The sequence below is a fragment of the Mastigoproctus giganteus genome, chromosome 2 (assembly GCF_048544385.1).
Source record: "Mastigoproctus giganteus isolate SK-2022 chromosome 2, ASM4854438v1, whole genome shotgun sequence".
Lineage (NCBI taxonomy): Eukaryota > Metazoa > Arthropoda > Arachnida > Uropygi > Thelyphonidae > Mastigoproctus > Mastigoproctus giganteus.
The window spans coordinates 226,992,304-227,012,009 of record NC_143576.1 but is presented as its reverse complement, the minus strand read 5'-3'; the positions used below and the strand labels follow the sequence as shown (position 1 = coordinate 227,012,009).

The 19,706-nt window shown below is 35.4% G+C and overlaps 1 protein-coding gene across 3 annotated transcripts in view; it reads right to left on the bottom strand.

Moving 5' to 3' along the window:
• LOC150090204 (clathrin heavy chain 1-like) overlaps nt 1-19,706 on the bottom strand; it is a 73,103-nt gene that overhangs the window by 39,156 nt on the left and 14,241 nt on the right. For 2 of the 3 annotated variants that reach the window (XM_090369016.1, XM_090369017.1), the window contains exons 3-6: nt 15,416-15,516; nt 11,024-11,151; nt 7,001-7,153; nt 1,881-1,996 (exon numbers count right to left, since the gene is read on the bottom strand). In XM_090369016.1, the coding sequence (XP_090225142.1) occupies nt 1,881-1,996; nt 7,001-7,153; nt 11,024-11,151; nt 15,416-15,516 (498 nt within the window). The remainder of the gene's footprint in view (nt 1-1,880; nt 1,997-7,000; nt 7,154-11,023; nt 11,152-15,415; nt 15,517-19,706) is intronic. The other variant, XM_090369018.1, reaches the window with a different exon arrangement.

Sequence of the window (19,706 nt, the reverse complement as noted above, 5' to 3'; positions counted from 1 at the left end):
TGTCTGTAGCAAATTTTGTGAAGTCAGCATCCAAGGAATGAGCCCCTGAGGGCATCTGCATCAGTAATGATACCCACAGGACACAAGTTATTTGGTTTTTTTTTTAAGGAACATTAGCAACTAAGGCTATATTGCTCCGGGATATGTGGTGGTCATTCCCTGACCTTTCTGCATCCTCCGTATTTGGTGGTGACGGGCTCGAACCCCGGTCTAATCAAGAAGTGTGTGCTACGCACTGCTGCCCCTAAACCCTGGGATCAAGACTATAAAAGATAATCCCTTAGACTTTTCCATCAAACCACCTGGTAACGAGATTAAAAAAAACCGAAATACAGCAATATCTGTATAGCACTGATAATTGGTACCGAAACTGTTCCGTGTTAAGTGAAACCGTGCTGATTGAGATATAATTATAATGGATTTTAAATGAATTTGTACCAGAGAAACAGTGTATAAACAAATTATAATAAATCTATAAACAATTTGCACTTGACAGCCAATTAAAAGGATTTGAAATAAAAAATACTGCAAAAATTTTATTAGTGAAAAGATAACATCATGAGAGATGAGAAAAAAGCTTTATTGTTTATTTGGATATTTAAAAAAATGAAGTTTGGTGAAGTCATCTCTTCTTTTTCTTGGTATACAAGTCTTTGTAACATTGAATCCCATCTTATAAAATTTGCCGTATCTGGATGCTACATCCAACATTTGGATCTCCATTCATAATTGCCTTGCAGGCAATGTCAAGCCCCGAAAAACTTTCTTCAATTCTTCTGTTGAAAATTCTTTTGGTGCCACTTCGGTGTTATCCACTTCAGAATTGTTTTCCTCTTCTTCATATGCAATTTTCTAATCAATTTCAAGGAGAGTTGCATCATCTAAGTTATTTGCATGTAAGTCAAAGCAGTCATGTACATTGGCAGTGTCCAAAGTTTCGAATCTCAAGTCTTTTTCGATCTTCACAATGTCTTCGGAAATTGTCTGAACTTGCGATTCAAAACCAAGAAATGGGGCAAAACATGCTGCCAAACATAATGCATGTTGTTTGCAATCACCTAAATGGCTGAATTAAAAATATAGTGGACAGCAAGAAGAGGTAGCATGTAGCCTAAATCTGCAGCATAAAAAAATACATTTAATAATTGATGACAAGCTGCTTGCCAGGCAATTACATTTCTAAGGTCAGAGAGGAAATATAAAAATACCATTCAATGATGCAAATTTATGTTGAGCTATAAAAAAACAGCAACAACTTACTGCCTGAAATTCCATTTCAGTTGAAAATAAAAGTAATGCCCTTTTTCAACACGTGTGTGCGTGTGTGTGTGTGTGTGTGTGTGTGTGTGTGTGTGTGTGTGTGTGTGTGTGTGTGTGTGTGTGTGTGTGTGTGTGTGTGATCAAAAGATGATCTTTTGATGATCATCACATCCAAAAATAACATTATAAAGAAATTCTAAAAATCATGCTGATATTTGCATAAATCAATACATTGTTACCACAATGAAATAAGAAAAATGAGAAAGTTTACAGGTGACTGGATTGTTAGTCTTTTTTGTTGGCAATTTAATGTATTTTTTTAACTTCTATTTTCAATAAGCAAAGATCACTGATGTAGAAAAGGGAGCATAATACCCAGGATCACAATATCTGCACTCCTATCCTTTATTTTCCAGTGGAAATTTCATAATCTTCTTTACAGCTCTGTCCAAGAACAATGCATCTCCCTGATCCTATTACTACACATCTCTCCCCCTCCCCCCCTTATTGAAAGAAAAGAAAATTAATTATGAAATCTTACATGAATTTGTTAAAGTATATAATCATGCCTTATACATTTGGTAAGTTAATAATCAAACAAACAAACAGAAAAAACATACCTCTGCAATAAGTCCAGTTAGGGCAAACCACTTCAGTGACTGGGATGAATTGAAACTAATCAACTGAGTATTATTAAGTCTACTGTGACGATTAAACAGTCGAGCTGGAGTACCTGCTGAAGTTGATACGAAATCACACTGTAAATGAATAAGCATAAAGGAGACACTATATTCTGTCTGTAATTTCAGTCTATTGAGATTAACACAATTATACATTATCATGTGTATCAGAAAATGGTCAATTTAACTATTTTTATGGCAATTTTATGGCATTAAGAACAACAATGTTAAAGAAAAAAACTGATATGTGGAGTTAAGGCTCTTTTTTTTTATTATTATCAGTGCTTTTTTGGGACAGTACGCAATGGTATGGCATGTTTAGGAGCATTAGCAACTAAGGCCATATTGCTCTGGGAATATGCGGTGGTCATTCCTTGATCTTTCCGCATCCTCCGTATTTGGTGGTGACGGGCTCGAACCCCGGTCTAATCAAGAAGTGTGTGCTACACACTGCTGCTCCTTCCCACCTGGCAACGGTATGGCATACCAACACCTTTATTAACAGTGATGTATGACATTTGGATGCAGTGCACTTCGAAATTTGTAATATTCTGTAAATTTTTTTTCACATTTACCTACTATTCAAATAAGCTTAAAATTATTTAACTAAATTTGCATTTTTTACTGTCTATTGTTATGATATTTCTATATAAAACTGTATAACCATTTTTATAATTCTAAATTACTCAGTCAGACCTCTGTTTAATGAAGTCCTTTTATAGCGAATTATTTTGACTTCCCTTGGAAGTTACGTTTAAAATACTTTCCGTTGAGTGAAGAAAATTTTCATATAGCGAGCGGATTAGGAGAGAATTAACTCGGTACGCACTATTCATATTTCTGGTCTTCAGGCAATTTAGGCAATTAGTCCTGCTGCGCGAATTAAGAGAGCTAACACATTCTACAACTTAGTGGTACCTGGTAAAACCACTCCTACATATGGAGTTGTGCTAGTCAAGAGTGAGCAGATCAAGGTGTTCCCAATGGGCTCTGGCCCACCTTCTACTGCAGTGGTGTTCAACCTTTTCCCGTACAGTGACCATATTCAAAAAAATTCAAAATTAGATTTCTTTAGTGTGTTACATTTTCCATATCTTGTTGCACGTGAAAGTAAAATTGAAAATATTTGAAAATTTTATTAAGTACTGCACAATTACATTTACTGAACAAAACGTTTAATCAGAATTTTTTTGATAATTAACAAAATTTAAAATGCTGTTTTAGTTCACTTTCCTCACGGGCCATAGGTTGGACACCTCTGTGAATCAACTGTAAGCGCCCCATTCGGGAATTAGAAAGGTGATTTTCTTTTACCACGACAAATTTTTTTTTTTTTTAGGAGCATTAGCAACTAAGGCCGTATTGCTCCGGGAATATGCGGTGGTCATTCCCTGACCTTTCCGCATTCTCCGTATTTGGTGGTGACGGGCTCGAACCCCGGTCTAATCAAGAAGCGTGTGCTACGCACTGCTGCTCCTTCCCACCTGGCTACGGAGGTGCCACCACGACAAATAATCATCTTGTTTTGCAGAAGTGCGTTATCCACATTTTTCCATAAATTTTCCCTATCTTTGTTTACATGGTCACAGTACCTGAATATCTGAATGACACCGACATTTTGGACAGTTTCAAAAAAAAAAAAGAAAAAAAAGAAAACACTCAAATTTAAGAACTAGTGACAATACTGATGACGAGAGACGGAAAACGAGGACAATGAAGGTATTAATTCTTCTAAACATGAATTGTTGGCATTTGGTGAAAATGAACTTAGAAAATTGTCAATTAGGTTACAATTAAATGAAAGAGATGCAATTCGTGGATTTTAGGGATACCTAATTGATAAGGTTTCAGAAGAATCGAAGAATTTGATGAACACTCTGAGTAAGATACCAATTTCATTGAGTGAATGTGAACGAGGATTTTCACAAATGAATCTGATTGCCAGCCCAACCAGCCCTTCATTGATAACAAAAACAGTTTCCTCACTACTGTTTCTTAAAATTGTAGGCCCACTGCTGACCCGCTTCGATCCAGCAAAATATGTCGATTCATGGCTGCTTCGGAAATGCCATTCAGCAACCAACACACAAAGAGGAAGAAAAGAAGTTGGCACAGGACAGGGGTCGGCAGCCTGTGGCTCGCAAGCTGCATGCAGTTATTTTAACACGTAACTGCGGTTCTTTAACTTTATAGCTCACATGAAGCACAATCTGAAATGGAGTTAAGAGGACTTAAAAATCAAGGACATGTGGATTGCAAGACTAAATGCCTTAAAACTGAAATTGAGGATTTGGAGAGACAAAAGGCTGCCCTTGCAATACACAAATGGACGGCGATAGATGTGTTTAAAATGCAGACCAAATTGTGTTTGATGCGTGGAGTAGCTTACCGGACCCATATATAAATTTGAAAATATTTGCGTTTAGACTTCTCTCAGTTTTTGGTTCGACGTATTTCTGAGCAAATATTTTTGAACATGAACTATATTAAAAATAAATCAAGAAACTGTTGTCTGAACAATGAGAGACTAGCTCAAGAAGTTCATCAGCAAAAGTCACATTAATTTGTACCTAATTGGATGTATGTTACGTTTTTTCAGTATTAATAAATAATATTTCAAAATACAGTATATATATTTTTTAATAAACACCTTCCCACTCTATTCCATTTCTTAAGAAAAAACTCGCCTCCTCCCAGCTTGAGCTGATGTGCGGCTCTTCGGATTCTATCTCTCTTTTTTTTTAGTTAGATCAAAAATGGCTCTTCGCTCAAAGATTGTCAATCCCTGGCATAGGGTGTCGGATGAGAACTTAACAAAAATTTGGAATATTCTACAAAAACTTTATTATGAAATTATTTTTTACTTATTTGTTTTATATACTTGAATAATAAATTTATGCTTAATAAACTGTATTAATATACTTAATTTGTCGTTCTTATTCTAAAAACATTACTACTAAAGTAACAATATCAGAAAAAAAAAATTTTTAGAGTACTTTTCATATTCTTTTAATGTTCAATTTCTCCTGATAGCAAAGAATGAGTACCAGCGCCTATTTTTTTACAAAAAAAGCACTGATTATTATTATTATGGTTCTTAGTGAGGGACCAGGTGAGGGATCTCCTGATGCCGACCCAGTGCATGACTTTTGGCCAGATATTGTCGGGCAGAAGTGTTCTGCAGCCATGGCTATTTGTTTAAGGAGTGTACCAAGATTAATGAGTGGGATCCCTAAGTGCAGCAACTGTCGACGGAGGAAGCATCCCTCTGAGCACACTGCAGCAGATAGTGTCCAGAGTATGCTAGGACACTAGACATCTTAAAAAGAAGAACGAATTATGATGATTAGATATTTCTCTGCAGGTTGTTACTTGGGGGTGCCCCCTCAAGCTGGTGCTGAGACAGTAAAGTGCTTAAGTGTAGTTGAAGTGTACACTATAGCATCTGGCTGTGCCAGCAAGAGGCATTGAGATTGTTGTTGAGTGGGCCATGCGTTGGAGATGTTCCCGTCTGGTATGGGCTCCCAATATAAATGAAGTGTAATGTAGCTAACTTCATATGAATTTATATGAAGTCATATAAATTCATTTTCATTCATATGAATTATAATAGCAACTGCAGACAGTAATTGCCACAAAATAAATTTTGTGAAGAGAGGGAACTTCCCTTCTCCTATCAGACTTGCGGTGGGCTCTCGAGTAGGGATGGAGTGATGGATGCTCGCTCCAATAAGACTTGAAGTTTGGTGGAGTTGAATGTTTTGAATTTATTTGAGTGACGAGTTGTCAATTGGGAAAAGGTTTCCCGGATAGGGCGATCAAGCTCCTTGTGGTTGGGGCACAGATGCCGTCCCCACTGCGAGGATAATGGTCGTTCTTCCTTTTGTCATGAGTTGTTGATTATGTGTGGGGTTGTATTTGTGATTTACAAACCAAGACAGGTTAAGATACAGCCTAAGATGAGAACTAGCTCCATATGGACAGAAGTCCAGGGGGGCAGCTAGGACAGAGGTTCACATAAATGACAAAAAAAAAGTGTGCATATTACATCAAAAAATTTCATTAATTCATACATGCTTCCTTCCAAGAACACCTTTTATGAAAAAGGAATCATAGAGTGAACAATTAGGGAAACTTAGATGGTACTAGTTGAAGTAACTGATAATTTAGACTGTCAGAAAAAGTAAGTGAGACTTGTCAGATTGTAGGTAGAAATGGACATTATCGATTTTAGATTGGGGACAATGTTATGAAATGAATGAGGAAGTCTGTGGTAGATTTAGATCTTTTCACAGATATGTTTTTTTTTCTAGTCTGACTATTTGTGATGCATTCAGTAGATAGAGTAAAAGTGGAGGAAGGAAGCATGTATAAATTAATGAAATTTTTGGATGTAATATGGATACTAATGCATGAAATCCTACTTCACACATATTGATATATGTGTGAAGTAGGATTTCGTGCATTAGTATCCTCTAAGTTCTAATACTATGCATCTCTGAACTAGTTACACAGAAATGTGCTATATATTCTCAACCACACTGTCAAATTTCATTTACCAGTTGTAAAGACCAGTGCTTTTGTTAGGAGATTTCAAATGGTGAGAGTTAGGTTTCAAGACTGAGAATAAGACAGGCTGGGAAGTCCTACATTAATTATTAATAAAAGGCACATGTTACACTATATTTTTTTCTAAATTATTATTTATTTTACTACTAACATCAAATATGCATTATAATAAATTAAGTGAAGAGCAATTTTACAAGGACTACTTTCCAGATAAAGTTGCCTACATAAACAATTAATGCAGTATTTAATGGTGTAATGAAAAATATTTCACTCTTAAAATTTTTAAATTTTTTATAATTAATATAATAAAAAGAGCATAAAATAGCAGCAAGGTGCACTGAGCTATATACAGGAAAAGGTTAAAAAATATAACAGCATATACACATTACATATACAATTAGGGTGTTGCTACACTATTAGTTTCACTGACAATAAATGAAAGGAAATTAAAATAAATTTATAAGCTTTTATTATCATTGGACTTTTCTTACCTTCTTTTAAATCCCAATAATAAACAATCCTGTCAGTAACAATGACTAAAGCTGAAGAATTAACCCATGTCCAGTAATGAACAGGACTCATCATTTTATATTTATGTAGACATTTTCTAGTCTCTAAATTATACACTTGGAAGACAGAGCCAGCTAAAATTAAAAGAAATATATTTTATGAATGGAAAACTGCATTTGGTAAATTAATTAGTAACTAATTTACTAGTTTAAGTAAAAGAAAATCTGAATATTTTAGGAATAAAGCTTCAAGTTTTCCAGATTTAATTATTCAAGCTACAGAATGACTCAAGGTAAAATATCAAGATAATCTGTCGTAACCACCTCATAACAAAAAACAGAATGCCATGTTATGATTTTAGTATTATTAGTACAAATATTAATTTGCCACTGATTACTACAGGGTGATTCAAAAGACAATTAATCCATAAATTAAGTTTAATTTTAATTATTATCATAAATATAATTACAACAGACAGACTAACTCCAAAAACAGCCACATGGCATACACAGCTAATGAATAGAAATATACTTAGTATTAGTAATGGCCGCATGGTGCAAGAAAGCCTATGGCTTATGCTGCACCAGCCAAAAGAAAAAAAAAAAAAAAAAAAACCCTGAATAAAACAATGATAAAAAAAAATAAATAAATAAATAATAATAATTAATAAAAGAAAAGGAAATTAAACCTATCATCCTATGCGCTTCCCTGACCTGAAGGTACTATCCAGATGACCTTTGAATTTCCCCAAACTGTCAGCCTCTACCACCCATGTAGGCAACTTATTCCAGTAATTTATAACTAGCTGGCTAAAATAAAACTTCCTGTAGTCCAATCTAAACATTCCCCCCCCCCGTAACTTGAATTTATGTCCCCTAGTTCTAACATAATTTAAATCTTGAAAATTTCGTCATTCATTTTACTGATGCCTCTCAGAGCCTTAAACACCTCAATCAAATCTCCTCTAAGGTGTCTAGTTTCCAAACTCTGCAACCCACATATTCCAAGTCTTTCTTCATAAGGACGCCCTTTTGCCGATCTCACCAGGTGAGTTACCTGTCTTTGCACTCTTTCAAGAAGCTCGATGTCTTTCTTTAGGTGCGGTCTCCATACTTGAACACAGTATTTCAAGTGTGGTCTAACATAAGCCTTATATAATGGGATTATCACGTCCCTATCTCTACTTTCAAAAGTTCGATAGATCACCGACAGGACACCACGGGCCTTCCTTGCAACCTGTTTACAATGCTCAGAGAATTTCATGTCTGACCGTATCGTAACACCCAAGTCCCTTTCCTCCAGTACTGGGTTTAGCTGAACTCCACCAAGTAAATAAATTATTTTGGGATTACTGTTTCCCAGGTGTAATACCTTACACTTTGTTGGATTAAAGCACAGCAGCCATTTTTCTGACCATTCCTGAAGTCTATCTAGGTCTCTCTGAAGAAGATCAGCTTGACAGTGATCATTAACTACTATACCAATTTTAACATCATCTGCAAATTTAGACATCATGCCCTCTATCCCTTCATCGATGTCGTTTATGAAAATTAAAAACAACAGTGGTCCTAATACTGATCCTTGGGGAACCCCACCTCTCACATCAACCCAATCTGAGGAATAGCCATTTATCACAACCCTCTGCCTCCTGCCCTGAAGCCATCCTGCTATCCATCTAAGGATTTTCCCAGTGATTCCAACCTGTTCCAGCTTATAAAGCAACCGCTCATGTGGGACTGAGTCAAAAGCTTTGCTGAAATCTAAATAAACAATGTCGAAATTATTCCCTAATTCCAGCTCGTGAGTGACCCTTTCAAAATAGCAAACCAGATTTGTTAAACATGATTTTCCCTTTACAAAACCATGCTGAGTATCCTTGAGAATTTCAATTCGATCCAAATGATCCTGAATTCCACCCTTGATCATTGCCTCCATGATTTTCCCTACCACTGAAGTCAGACTGACAGGTCGATAATTTCCCACTTCATTCTTAGAGCCACCCTTATGTATGGGAGATACATTGGCACTTTTCCAATCCAAGGGAATCTCCCCAGAGTCTAGTGATGCTCGCATAATTAGCCTCAATGGTTCAATGCACTCACTTGCCGCCTCCCTTAAGATTATAGGGTATATTCCATCAACTCCAGGAGCCTTACTGTAGGCTCGAAAGTTTTTTCATTAAATAATCTTGCGAAATTTCAATATCATTAATTACATATTTTTCAACTTCGCTCCCACAATTTCCCATTGTGGTATTTACAAATGAAAAACCACAAAAGGTTTTTCATTTGTAAATATCGATGCAAAATAACTGTTGAGTTCATCTGCAATGGAAGTTGGTGTATTTAATACTATCTCCTTTCCATTACGTAAAGGTCCAATCTGGTTTGTCCTGCTCTTCTTGGCTTTTATATATGTGAAGAATTCCTTATCCCTCCTCTTTGCTCTGTTTGCTAGTGATTTCTCATAAACTGCCTTTGCCTGTCGAACCTTTTCAGGGGCTCTATTACAGATCATCTTGTAGCTGTTATAGGCTTCAGTACTTTTTATTGCTCTGTAACCTTTCCATGCCTACTCGCATTATACCTTTGTTTCCAACTATCTCACACCATACAGATTCTATATTAACATGTGAAACATCTGAATCCGGGAAAGCTATCATCGCACTCAGGCTGCTTTACCCCACCACCCCTTCTATCTACCCTATTCTTCCTAAATACATTATACAAGCCGTACTGAAATTCATCATCCCCAATTTCCGGGTGGCACCACATCTCCGTAAACCCTATTATGTCCGCATTACTTGTTTTAACCAGCAGTTCGAATTCACTCATTTTATTGACGACACTTCTAACATTACTATATAAACAATTAAGACTTACTGTTCTTGTATATTTAACAACCCTTGAAGTTTTTTAGGCTCTCTTTCCTGGCATTAGCTACCTGCTCACTTGAAACGTTTCTGCCCCCAGAACATCTAGATAATATGTCCAGTTGGCGTAACAGATAAGAACTCTTAAGGTATGTGCAAGAGTCACTTTGACCAATATTATCAGATAAACACGTGTCAGTTTACCCACATTCCCCCTAACTAGCAGTTTCCCTGAACCTTTAAGGTATCCTCAAGAATACTGGCAAAAACTTTTGCACCACCTTTGTTTAAGTGTATCCCGTCTTTACAAAACACATTCCTTCTACCTACAAGTGTGGGCCATGCTGATAGAAACTTTCCCCCTAAAGCCTTGCAGAGTCCTTCAAGTCTTCAAATATAGAGCACTTCTCATAATGAGAAGTGCTCTATATTTGCAGTACACTATCAGAGTAATCTGCGGTGACAGCTTGCAAAATGAGAAAAGGATGCCATTTCAGAACTTGTCTTATAAGCACAACAATTAATTCCTGTTAAGCATCAAAATATATAATGTATATAAACAGGAAGTAGAAAGAGCAAAGAAAAGAATATCAGGCTGCATAGATTATCATGTGAATTCATTTGAGAATTAATAAATTACACAGAGGTATAATGGGGCAATGGGAATTTCCTGACATTTTGGGAAATGTCCTGCTCTGTTCAAGGCTGTAAAATGGGAAAATAGGGAAATAAAACAAGCTACTAAATTCTACTTTATACTTAATACATTATTATAATTTAATCTGTGTGCCTAAATTATTTACCTTAACAATTCCTACTATATAATACCGAAAAACAAACCATTATATGCACTTGAAATTATTTGCCATCTGTATTTGTATAAAATTTGTGTTTTTTTTTTGGGGGGGGGGCACAACGGCAGGAGAGCATATCTAAAGAGGGAGTTGGGTGATTATGGCAAAAATTATTACTGAATGATAATTAAACAATTAAGGGAAATGAAATATAGCTATTTTAGAACTCTCCATTTCAGAAATTCATCACATTTTTAGTTTGGTATTTTTAGGGGGTGGTTTGTCCCGCAGAACTTCACATTACATTATTATATGCACCAACTCTATAGTATACTCACCTCTCAATGCAATAATGGGTTTGGCAGGATTCATTTTGGCACAACTGGCAGTTGCTTCCCAAGTCTGTGGTTGTGAGCAATGAGGATTGAGTACTGTTATAGCCATACTCACTCTAGAGTAACGTTTGCTAGAAAGATTTAAAGTTAACTGTGATACAAATATAAACATCTTTAAAAGATAGTTTTTTTTTTAATTCATAAAATCAATACAAATTATATGTGAATTAATTAATTTATTTCACATTGCTGGAATAAACTTCTATCTGTTGTTGTGGAAGTGGATAGCTTCAATAAATTCAAGGAAGAACTAGACAAACTATTGGAGGAGATGGATAACTAAAATGGAAAGTTTTATTTATTTTTTTTTGAGTGATGCCGTATAAGCTTGCTTTCTTGCATCATTTACCACTACTAATACTAATTCACTGCACAAGTGCAAGAAGCATGACTCAATTGTCAAAATGGCATTTGTCACCATCTAGACTCACTACCACAAGTAGGGAGTTGCTTGCATTACTGCTCATTGAGGTCATACTTCATATTGATGTGCATCATATTTTCTTAAGTAAATACTGCTGGAATTGACATGCAAACTTAATCATTTCTTGTCTACATTGATATCTGCCATTCCACTTATTTTGCACTGAAAGCATATACTCCTTTTAGGTGGGGCAATTTCGATGGCAAGTAGCATATGATTAAAACTATTTCATTGCAGTATGTTGGAATGAATAATAACAAGCATTCTTTGTTACACCATAAAGCAATTTAAAACAGTTAAAAACTGTTACACCTCAATTCCCAAAAACTGCATTTGTTTGATGTTACTGAAGTAGTGCAGAGATTGTGTACTCGATGTTTGGTTTTTCTGTTCTAGGAGGATTTTTGCAATCATAATTTGCTTTGAAGGTGTTTAACTGGAACACAAAGTTAGTAAGAACTTTGATGTCATGTTAACATTATATGAAAGAGTCTGCCCAGTTTATTATCGTGTTATACACATTTCGTTTTATACTATTTTGTTGGTATGCATGCAATTCCTTATCACATAAACTATTTCATAATAGAAAATCTTTTCTATTGATTCTTTTCACCAGAATGCAAAGTGCCACCTTACTGAAATAGGCTTAGTGGGGTTTCATACTTAATCCTTCATCTTTCCTGTTGGCTCAATAATTAAGCAGAGATATCTTTCCTGTTTGCTCAATGATTAAGCAGAGATATCTTGAATTTTAAATAGAGAAATCAAGGATAACACTTTTCTTTAAAAGTATGCCAAGTTTCAGCATACTTTTAAAGAAAAGTAAGCAGAAATGTATGGACAGGGTGACTGAAGAATATGTATGTTGACTGCAGACATGTTAAAGTTATTGGCAGTAAGACTAACACTGCATAAATATAGCAATGCTCATTTAAGACCCTTCATGAACATACAAAATTAAAATTAATTAAAGATCATTTGATAGCATACAAAGCACTGTACTCTTTCAAAATAAGACTAATATTAATAAATGCCAAAAGATTATGTAAGACACAAAGTCTTACAAATTAAATTAAATGTCTATATAATTAATGATAGAATGCTAGATAGAGTGATATTATAGACCTTACAAGAAAACACTTAAAATCGCAAATATTGTTTAAGATAATGGGTCTCGCACTAATGGAATTAATTTAAGAGAAGGTTAAATTTAATGTACAAGCAAATATACCTTGAAGATAAACATTAGAAACAGATATACGATCAGCGCCCACTACCTGAAGCAGCAAGTGAAGATATCGAGACGGAACAGTGGGGGGTTAATTGATGGCATGGCAAAAGGGACGGAGTGCTCCAGAGATTACAATAGGGGTAACAGGTGTAAGCGTTTTTGTTTACTGCAAACAGAGCAGGTGTGGTCATTTTATAATAATGCGAGACGAATCAAGTAAATGGACGCAGATGTTTTCCGGATGGGTTCTGAGCTCTGAAATTTCTGGTCATTTCCAGAATATTCGAGAATTCTCTAGAAACGGAAGTTCTTTCTACACCGGAAGGAACTCGGCCTTCTGTCATGTGTCATAGGCAAATGAGAATGGAGACGATGATGGTCAGATAGAAGTGATTGGTTGAGGAAAGGAGGGGCGTTACGAAATTTTGGGAAATAAAAGGGGAAAAGCGCGCGCAAAAGATATATGTGATAAAGTTTTTCGGAATGTGATAAAGTTTTTTCGGAGATGATAAAGTTTTTCGGAATGTGATAAAGTTTTTTTCGGAAGATGATAAAGTTTTCTTCGAGGGTGATTTTTTGGAAAGATAGGCCCAGGAAACAGTCCCCGGAAGCGATCCACCAGTAGAACCAGTTATGGTGAGTTCACTAAATTCTGATAGCTTTAACAAAGTGTAGATAAGTTACGGAAAGGGGAACTTTCTCGAGATGGAACATAGAAGTCCGAAAGCGTCCACCGAGAAATATATTTGAAAGGAGGGCAGCGAGATAATGCTAACAGAAGAACACCGCACCGTCCTGTAGAAATAAAGTGATGGGAAGCGACTCCTACTGAATGATCCGGCACAGCAAAGAAGGATGCGACACCAGGATGATCGGCAAAGCGAAAAGTGTCCCTGGCAAAGTTTAGCATTCCAGATGAATGTTCCCAAACCAATGGAGGACCCGATGCAGAGCAGAAAGTCACAGACCACACGTTGTATTAGCGGTAAGATCCAAATCCCCAGAAGTAAGCGGTTAAACAACGAATTTACCTCTATGTAATTGCAAAGGACTGCAGGGAAGATAGATAAATATTAAGTGAGATTTAGGGAAACATACAGTTAATTAAATGCATGTTGTATAGATAAGTAAGGAAATATCATAGAAATAGTTTAATGAAGGATGGTTTACAGTTGTGGTCTATTTACCGATCAAATAATGGAGTAAAAGTAATAATTTTGGACGGGTTAGCCTATAGAGCAGGTACAGTTGTATGTTATGTATATAATGTTACTGAAGTAGAGAAATTAGTCGTTATATGCTGAAGTTTACCTGAGGGAATGAAGAAATAAATAATCCCATGTATATTTCATTAACATGTAACTTTAAAGTGCTGGGGAGAGAATAGAATAGAATAGTTTGTAAAGTGGACATAATTCCAGAAGAAGAATTGTTTCAACCATGAAGAAGAATGTAGGATTGTGCTAGATAGGTATGAAAAAGGAAGATATAAATAAATAAATAATAAATGTCAATTGTAATTAAGAAAGAGTTAAATTAAACTGATTGTACGAGATGTTAGTGGGCCTATAGTAAGAAGAAGATGATGATAGGAGAGCCTAATGACCAGGAACGTAATCCATGCCAGGTACCTATATATGAAGTGAATAATGTGTAATGAATTGCTTGATCTTTTATTTGTAATTATGTATAATAAACTAATTGTATCTAACTTATTGCAAATAGTGTTTGGTCATTTCTGAACTCACAGCAAAATCCAAAGGAGGAGTGAACTAATATAGGAACCCCCTCAGAACCGGAATTCTTCTGTGAGATAACAAGTCAGATGCAAAGTGGGGATATTTAAGAATATAAATAATAATAAATACTATAATAATAATAATAAAAAAATAGGAAGTAATAAAAATAAACATATAATAAAACCCCCACCCCCCACAATTAGTTCCAATGCTGAATCTTGTGCAATTCCAGATCATAGAAATAAGTTAGTAGAAAGGCCATCTACTTTTATTCTAAATTCTCTACTCAATAAGAAGTTGTACAGCCAGTTGAGCAGACTATCCACGATTCACATTAATGCAATTTAACTATCAGTATTTTATAATCAATATTGTTACTCCTTGGGAAAATCAGCACAGATAGCATCAAGCTAATTTGATCCAAGACTCTTGAAATTTATTCTGGAAGGGTAGGCTGGTGGTAGTTGACCTGCCTTCTTACGAAACCGTAGTGCTCATCACCTGAACTAAACTGGGGCAGGGGAAGGATGATAAAATGTTATGTAAAATTCTATAATTTTAACTACATTCTCATCTCACTGCTTTCACACAGGAAAAATAATGTATTATCTTAATTAATAGATTGTAGATAAGAAGAGACCAAACACCTTAAATTATTTTGTTACACGAGAAATAAAGTTAAGCACGTTCTCTGATTATTTTGATAAAATCTAGTTCTTTAAAACTTCTTTCTACAGATATTTGGCATTATATCCATTCCATTCTGAAGGAATGGATCTGTTCAAATAAGTTAAAATTAATATTCAAAAAATTTTTTTCACTTTACTCTGATGAGGATGAAGTAATTCTATTTGATAAACATAATTCCAATAAATATACACTAATTAAATAAATATCAAACAATAGTAATTTTTTTCTGAACTAAAATTTTGATTTCTAACTTTTTTGGATGCCTTGCATGTCTTATACATATCCACTGATCAGAAGTCATAGTTACTCGTGGCCATGTAATATGCTCTAAGGGAATTTCCAGGTTTGTCAACTAGAGGAAAGAGAAAGAAAAGAAAGGCTATATAAAAAAATAAAAAAAAAAAAAAAACAGAAAACTGATTATTTTCAACATATACATTTTGACTAAATATATTATTTCATTCATCCATAAATATATTCATTTTCTATTTCGAAAGGCTGCGATCAGAATACTGTTAATGATGTGAGTGACTCAAGTGCTTTTTCAAACAAAATTAGATTCACTGGCAGAGGAATAGCATCCCCTGACTCTGAGGATTTTCTATCCTGCAAACAGATATTCCAGTTTTATAATATATGATTTACAGGCAATTATCACTGAAGCAACATTCAATGATTACTCTGCAAAGTTTTGAGCAGGAACCTATATTATAGGCCTACAGTTTCTTTCACAAAGCAATCACAGAATCAATGTAATTTCTTTTACAAGTCACCCCATTATGAACGTTGCCAATGTACCATTAAAAAAACCAAATCAATCAACCAATCATCATGAAGATTAAAGTCCATTTTTTAATTTATTTTAATATTATTATTTATTTTTTGCAAACTGCCTTTGTCCTCTCCCCAATTAACACGCTAAAAATTTTTTTCTTAAAACAATCTTGCTATAAAGTGCAACGTACATTGCGAAAAAAAAAGAAAAAAAAAAGCATGTAGTAGAGGTGCATGTTGTAACATGCATATTTCCATATAACCAAATATATAAAAGGAATTGGTTTCATAAAAACTATAAATTATCAATACTTACTCCATTTTCATACTTATTTTTATCAATACATATTATGCCTTGACTGATAAATAACATAAAAATTTTGCTGAAATGAAACATACATGAACAGCATTATTGTTTTTGATGGCTAATTTTCAAGTGTAGGTGGAGAGGGGGATCTTGTATCAGATTGATTTTTTAAAGAAAAAAATGTAAGGACAGTTAACCAGTTAATCCAAACTTTATTTTTGAACAGACTAAAGAGTAGTCAAGCATTCTGGTCTCTTGCCAAAGCTACTGGCTGCAACTTCTGTCCATCTTCCATCTCTATGGAAGCATAGATGGACCCAATAGAACTCAATGGTTCTATTGCATCCTTAGCTAAAGATAAAGCTGACTTACTAGTATCCTACTTTTCTTCTAACTCTTGTATTGATGACCTTGATAAACTACCTCCTAACATACATAGTATGTACACTCCACTCAATGCTTGATATGGTCTTCTGGAAGAAGGATGTTACAAGAATGCTGAACAATCTTGATGTCAAGAAAGCTTCAGGATCTGATGGCATTTCTCCACTTGTTCTCAAATATGCGCCTGAACTTGCTCCTGTTCTGTGTCACACTTTATACTTTCTTATGCCGCTGGTGTTTTTCCTTTATTTTGCTTCATGCCAATACTAGCCAGTTTCTAAAAAAAGTTTGATAATTCTATCCCATCCAATTATCACCCTACAGCACTTACCTCTACTCTTTCCAAAGTAATGGAGAAATCCATCAACTGCTAATACTCAAAATATCTTGAAACCGTCCACTGATCAATTATCATCAATATGAATTCCATTAGTATTGATCTACTGACCTATGTTACTCATCTTTGGACATATTCAGTGAAAAAATTTGGTGAAACTCAAGCAGTTGCTCTTGATATTCATAAGGCTTTTGATTGTATTTTACATAAGGATCTTCTAAATAAGCTCTCATCTGTGGTCTGCCGACTGTTTTTTGCAATTGGGTATCCAGTTTCCTCTCTGAACACAAGCTGTGAGTGATGGTAAGTGGCACTCTGTCCATTAACTTTTCCATTAATGTCGATGTTCCCCAAGGTGCAGTTCTTTCTCACACTCTTCTCCATTTGTATATACCTTCTTTCACTGATTGGAAATCCTGTCCATAATTCTACCGATAACAGCACACTGCATTCCATCTTCCTGTTTGAGAAAACCTTGTCCTTCACAAACAATCTCAACTTCTCAATTATCCATCAATTCCTTAAATGCTAATCTCCAGGTAATTTTCAAATGGGGCAAAGAAAACTTAATTAACTTCAATCCTTCTAAAACTCAGTCCTATCTTATTTCTCACAAAAAATGGTCTACTGCTCCTATGCTTACCTTCAATGACACTCAGATTTCTAGACAAGGCCACATCTGTATTAGGGATTACTCTAATGTCTCATGGCATAAGCACATCATAAATATTTCCTCTGTATAAAAAAAAATTGGATTTTCTTTTTTTGTTCTCAGCATTATTTTTATTCCATATGACTACTCACTCTGCATAATTCTCAAATCTGCCATAGTATGGAATACTGTTCCCACACTCATGGCAGTGGCCCCCAAAAAACCTCTCTCAAACTTCTTGACTTCATTCAAAAGAGGGCAGTGAGGTTAATTAATGACCCATCTTTTACAAAGTCTCTTATGCCCCACTCTCTGTCTTATAGATGTTCAGTTTCTGCTGCATGCCTTTTCAATAGATACAGCTAGGCCTCGCATAACGTGAATTCGATTAACGCTATTTGAAAAATGATACCACTTTTCACTTTACACAATGCAAATTTCCAGTTAACGCGATCTTTTTTTTTTTATGTGATAGTTGAAAAAGATTTGAATCGCGCATTAAGCTTACCGCGAGTCGTACGGTCAATAAACAAACGTTTGCCTGCTGCCCGCCTCGGTGTGTTCCATCAACCATCGGAAGAAGACGTGTTTGTCTCCTGCTAATAAAGTCAATGCAGACTTGCATTTAAAAATTCAAATTTTTAAATGAGCCAGATGAAAATGTTACCGCGAAGGAGCTAACGGTAAAAGAATTAGATGAAATCTTTTGTATCGCATAGAACCTCAAACAAAAGGATTGATGTTCTCTGCGATGTTTATTTCGCCAGAGCCCAGAGAAGATTGTTGTCGGCTATCGGAAATTGATTGATGAAAAGAGAAAGTCAACACTGTTCAAATATTTCCGCAACAGTAATTTCTTCATTGTGTATTTTATGTCAGAGGATCCCAAAGTTTCTCGGTTCACGGCGCCTTTAATGTCTCAGTAACTTTTTCAAGGCGCACCCAGACCAAAAGAAATACCTAACAGTTTCGTTTAGTAGTTAGGTCCAAACAACTTAATAAGAAATGCTGAAACTGTGAACTACCTCGAGCTAGTAGTTCGCGCTGTGTCCAACAGATGTCGAGTATCGCTGTATTTCCCTCTAAAATTTAAAATATTCCGCGGCGCACAGTTTAAGAACTGCTATTTTATGCAATAAACATTTAATTCCATAATTATTTTCATTATCTTTTACATTATATACAGTTAAAAAGTTATTTAAAAGGTATTTTTAAAATTCTTTATGGACATTTCAGAAGGTCAAGGACCAATTATAATTTTTCCTACTGGTTATGATATTCGATTAATGCGTTTCTATTTTGCGCAATGCGCTCGCGGGATGAATTAATCGCGTTAATCGAGGCCCACCTGTACTTCCATGGATACATATTCTGAACTGGCATCTGTAATTCTTCCACTCTCCCTTCCAAACCAGTTTGAACACACGGAACAAACAGTCAGGATCTATGCACTGTCCACCTCCAAACTCACAGAACCAAGTTTTCCTATTATTCCTTTTTTACTTCTGTTTTCTGGGAAGTAAAACTTTTCCTTCACATGTATTTCCCAAGTGCTAAACCTTCCTTCATATGCATTTCTCAAAACTACAATCTACAGAAATTCAACTGTTCAACCCAAGCACATTACTAAGCAGATATGTTCTAATATCTTTCATGTTTGGGGTTTTCATAAAAAAAAAAAAAAAAAAAAAAAAAAAGAGTTACTTATTGGGTCCATACCTCAAGATCAAAAGTTTTGTAGGGAGTGGTAGCTGCATCAGATAAGACTCATTTTACTTTGGTTGTTCTTAAGAAAACAAAGTCCAATAAAGCTTGGACTTTAACTACATTAAAAGCATGCCTTGAACAGAACATAAATTAGCATAACTAGCTCTGTGAGATTCTTGCTATTATTATTATTATTATTCGGTTTTTTTTTAGGAGCATTAGCAACTAAGGCCATATTGCTCCGGGATATGCGGTGGTCATTCCCTGACCTTCCCGCACCCCCCGTATTTGGTGGTGACGGGCTCGAACCCCGGTCTAATCAAGAAGCGTGTGCTGCGCACTGTTGCTCCTTCCCACCTGGCTACGGAGGCGCCTAAAGAG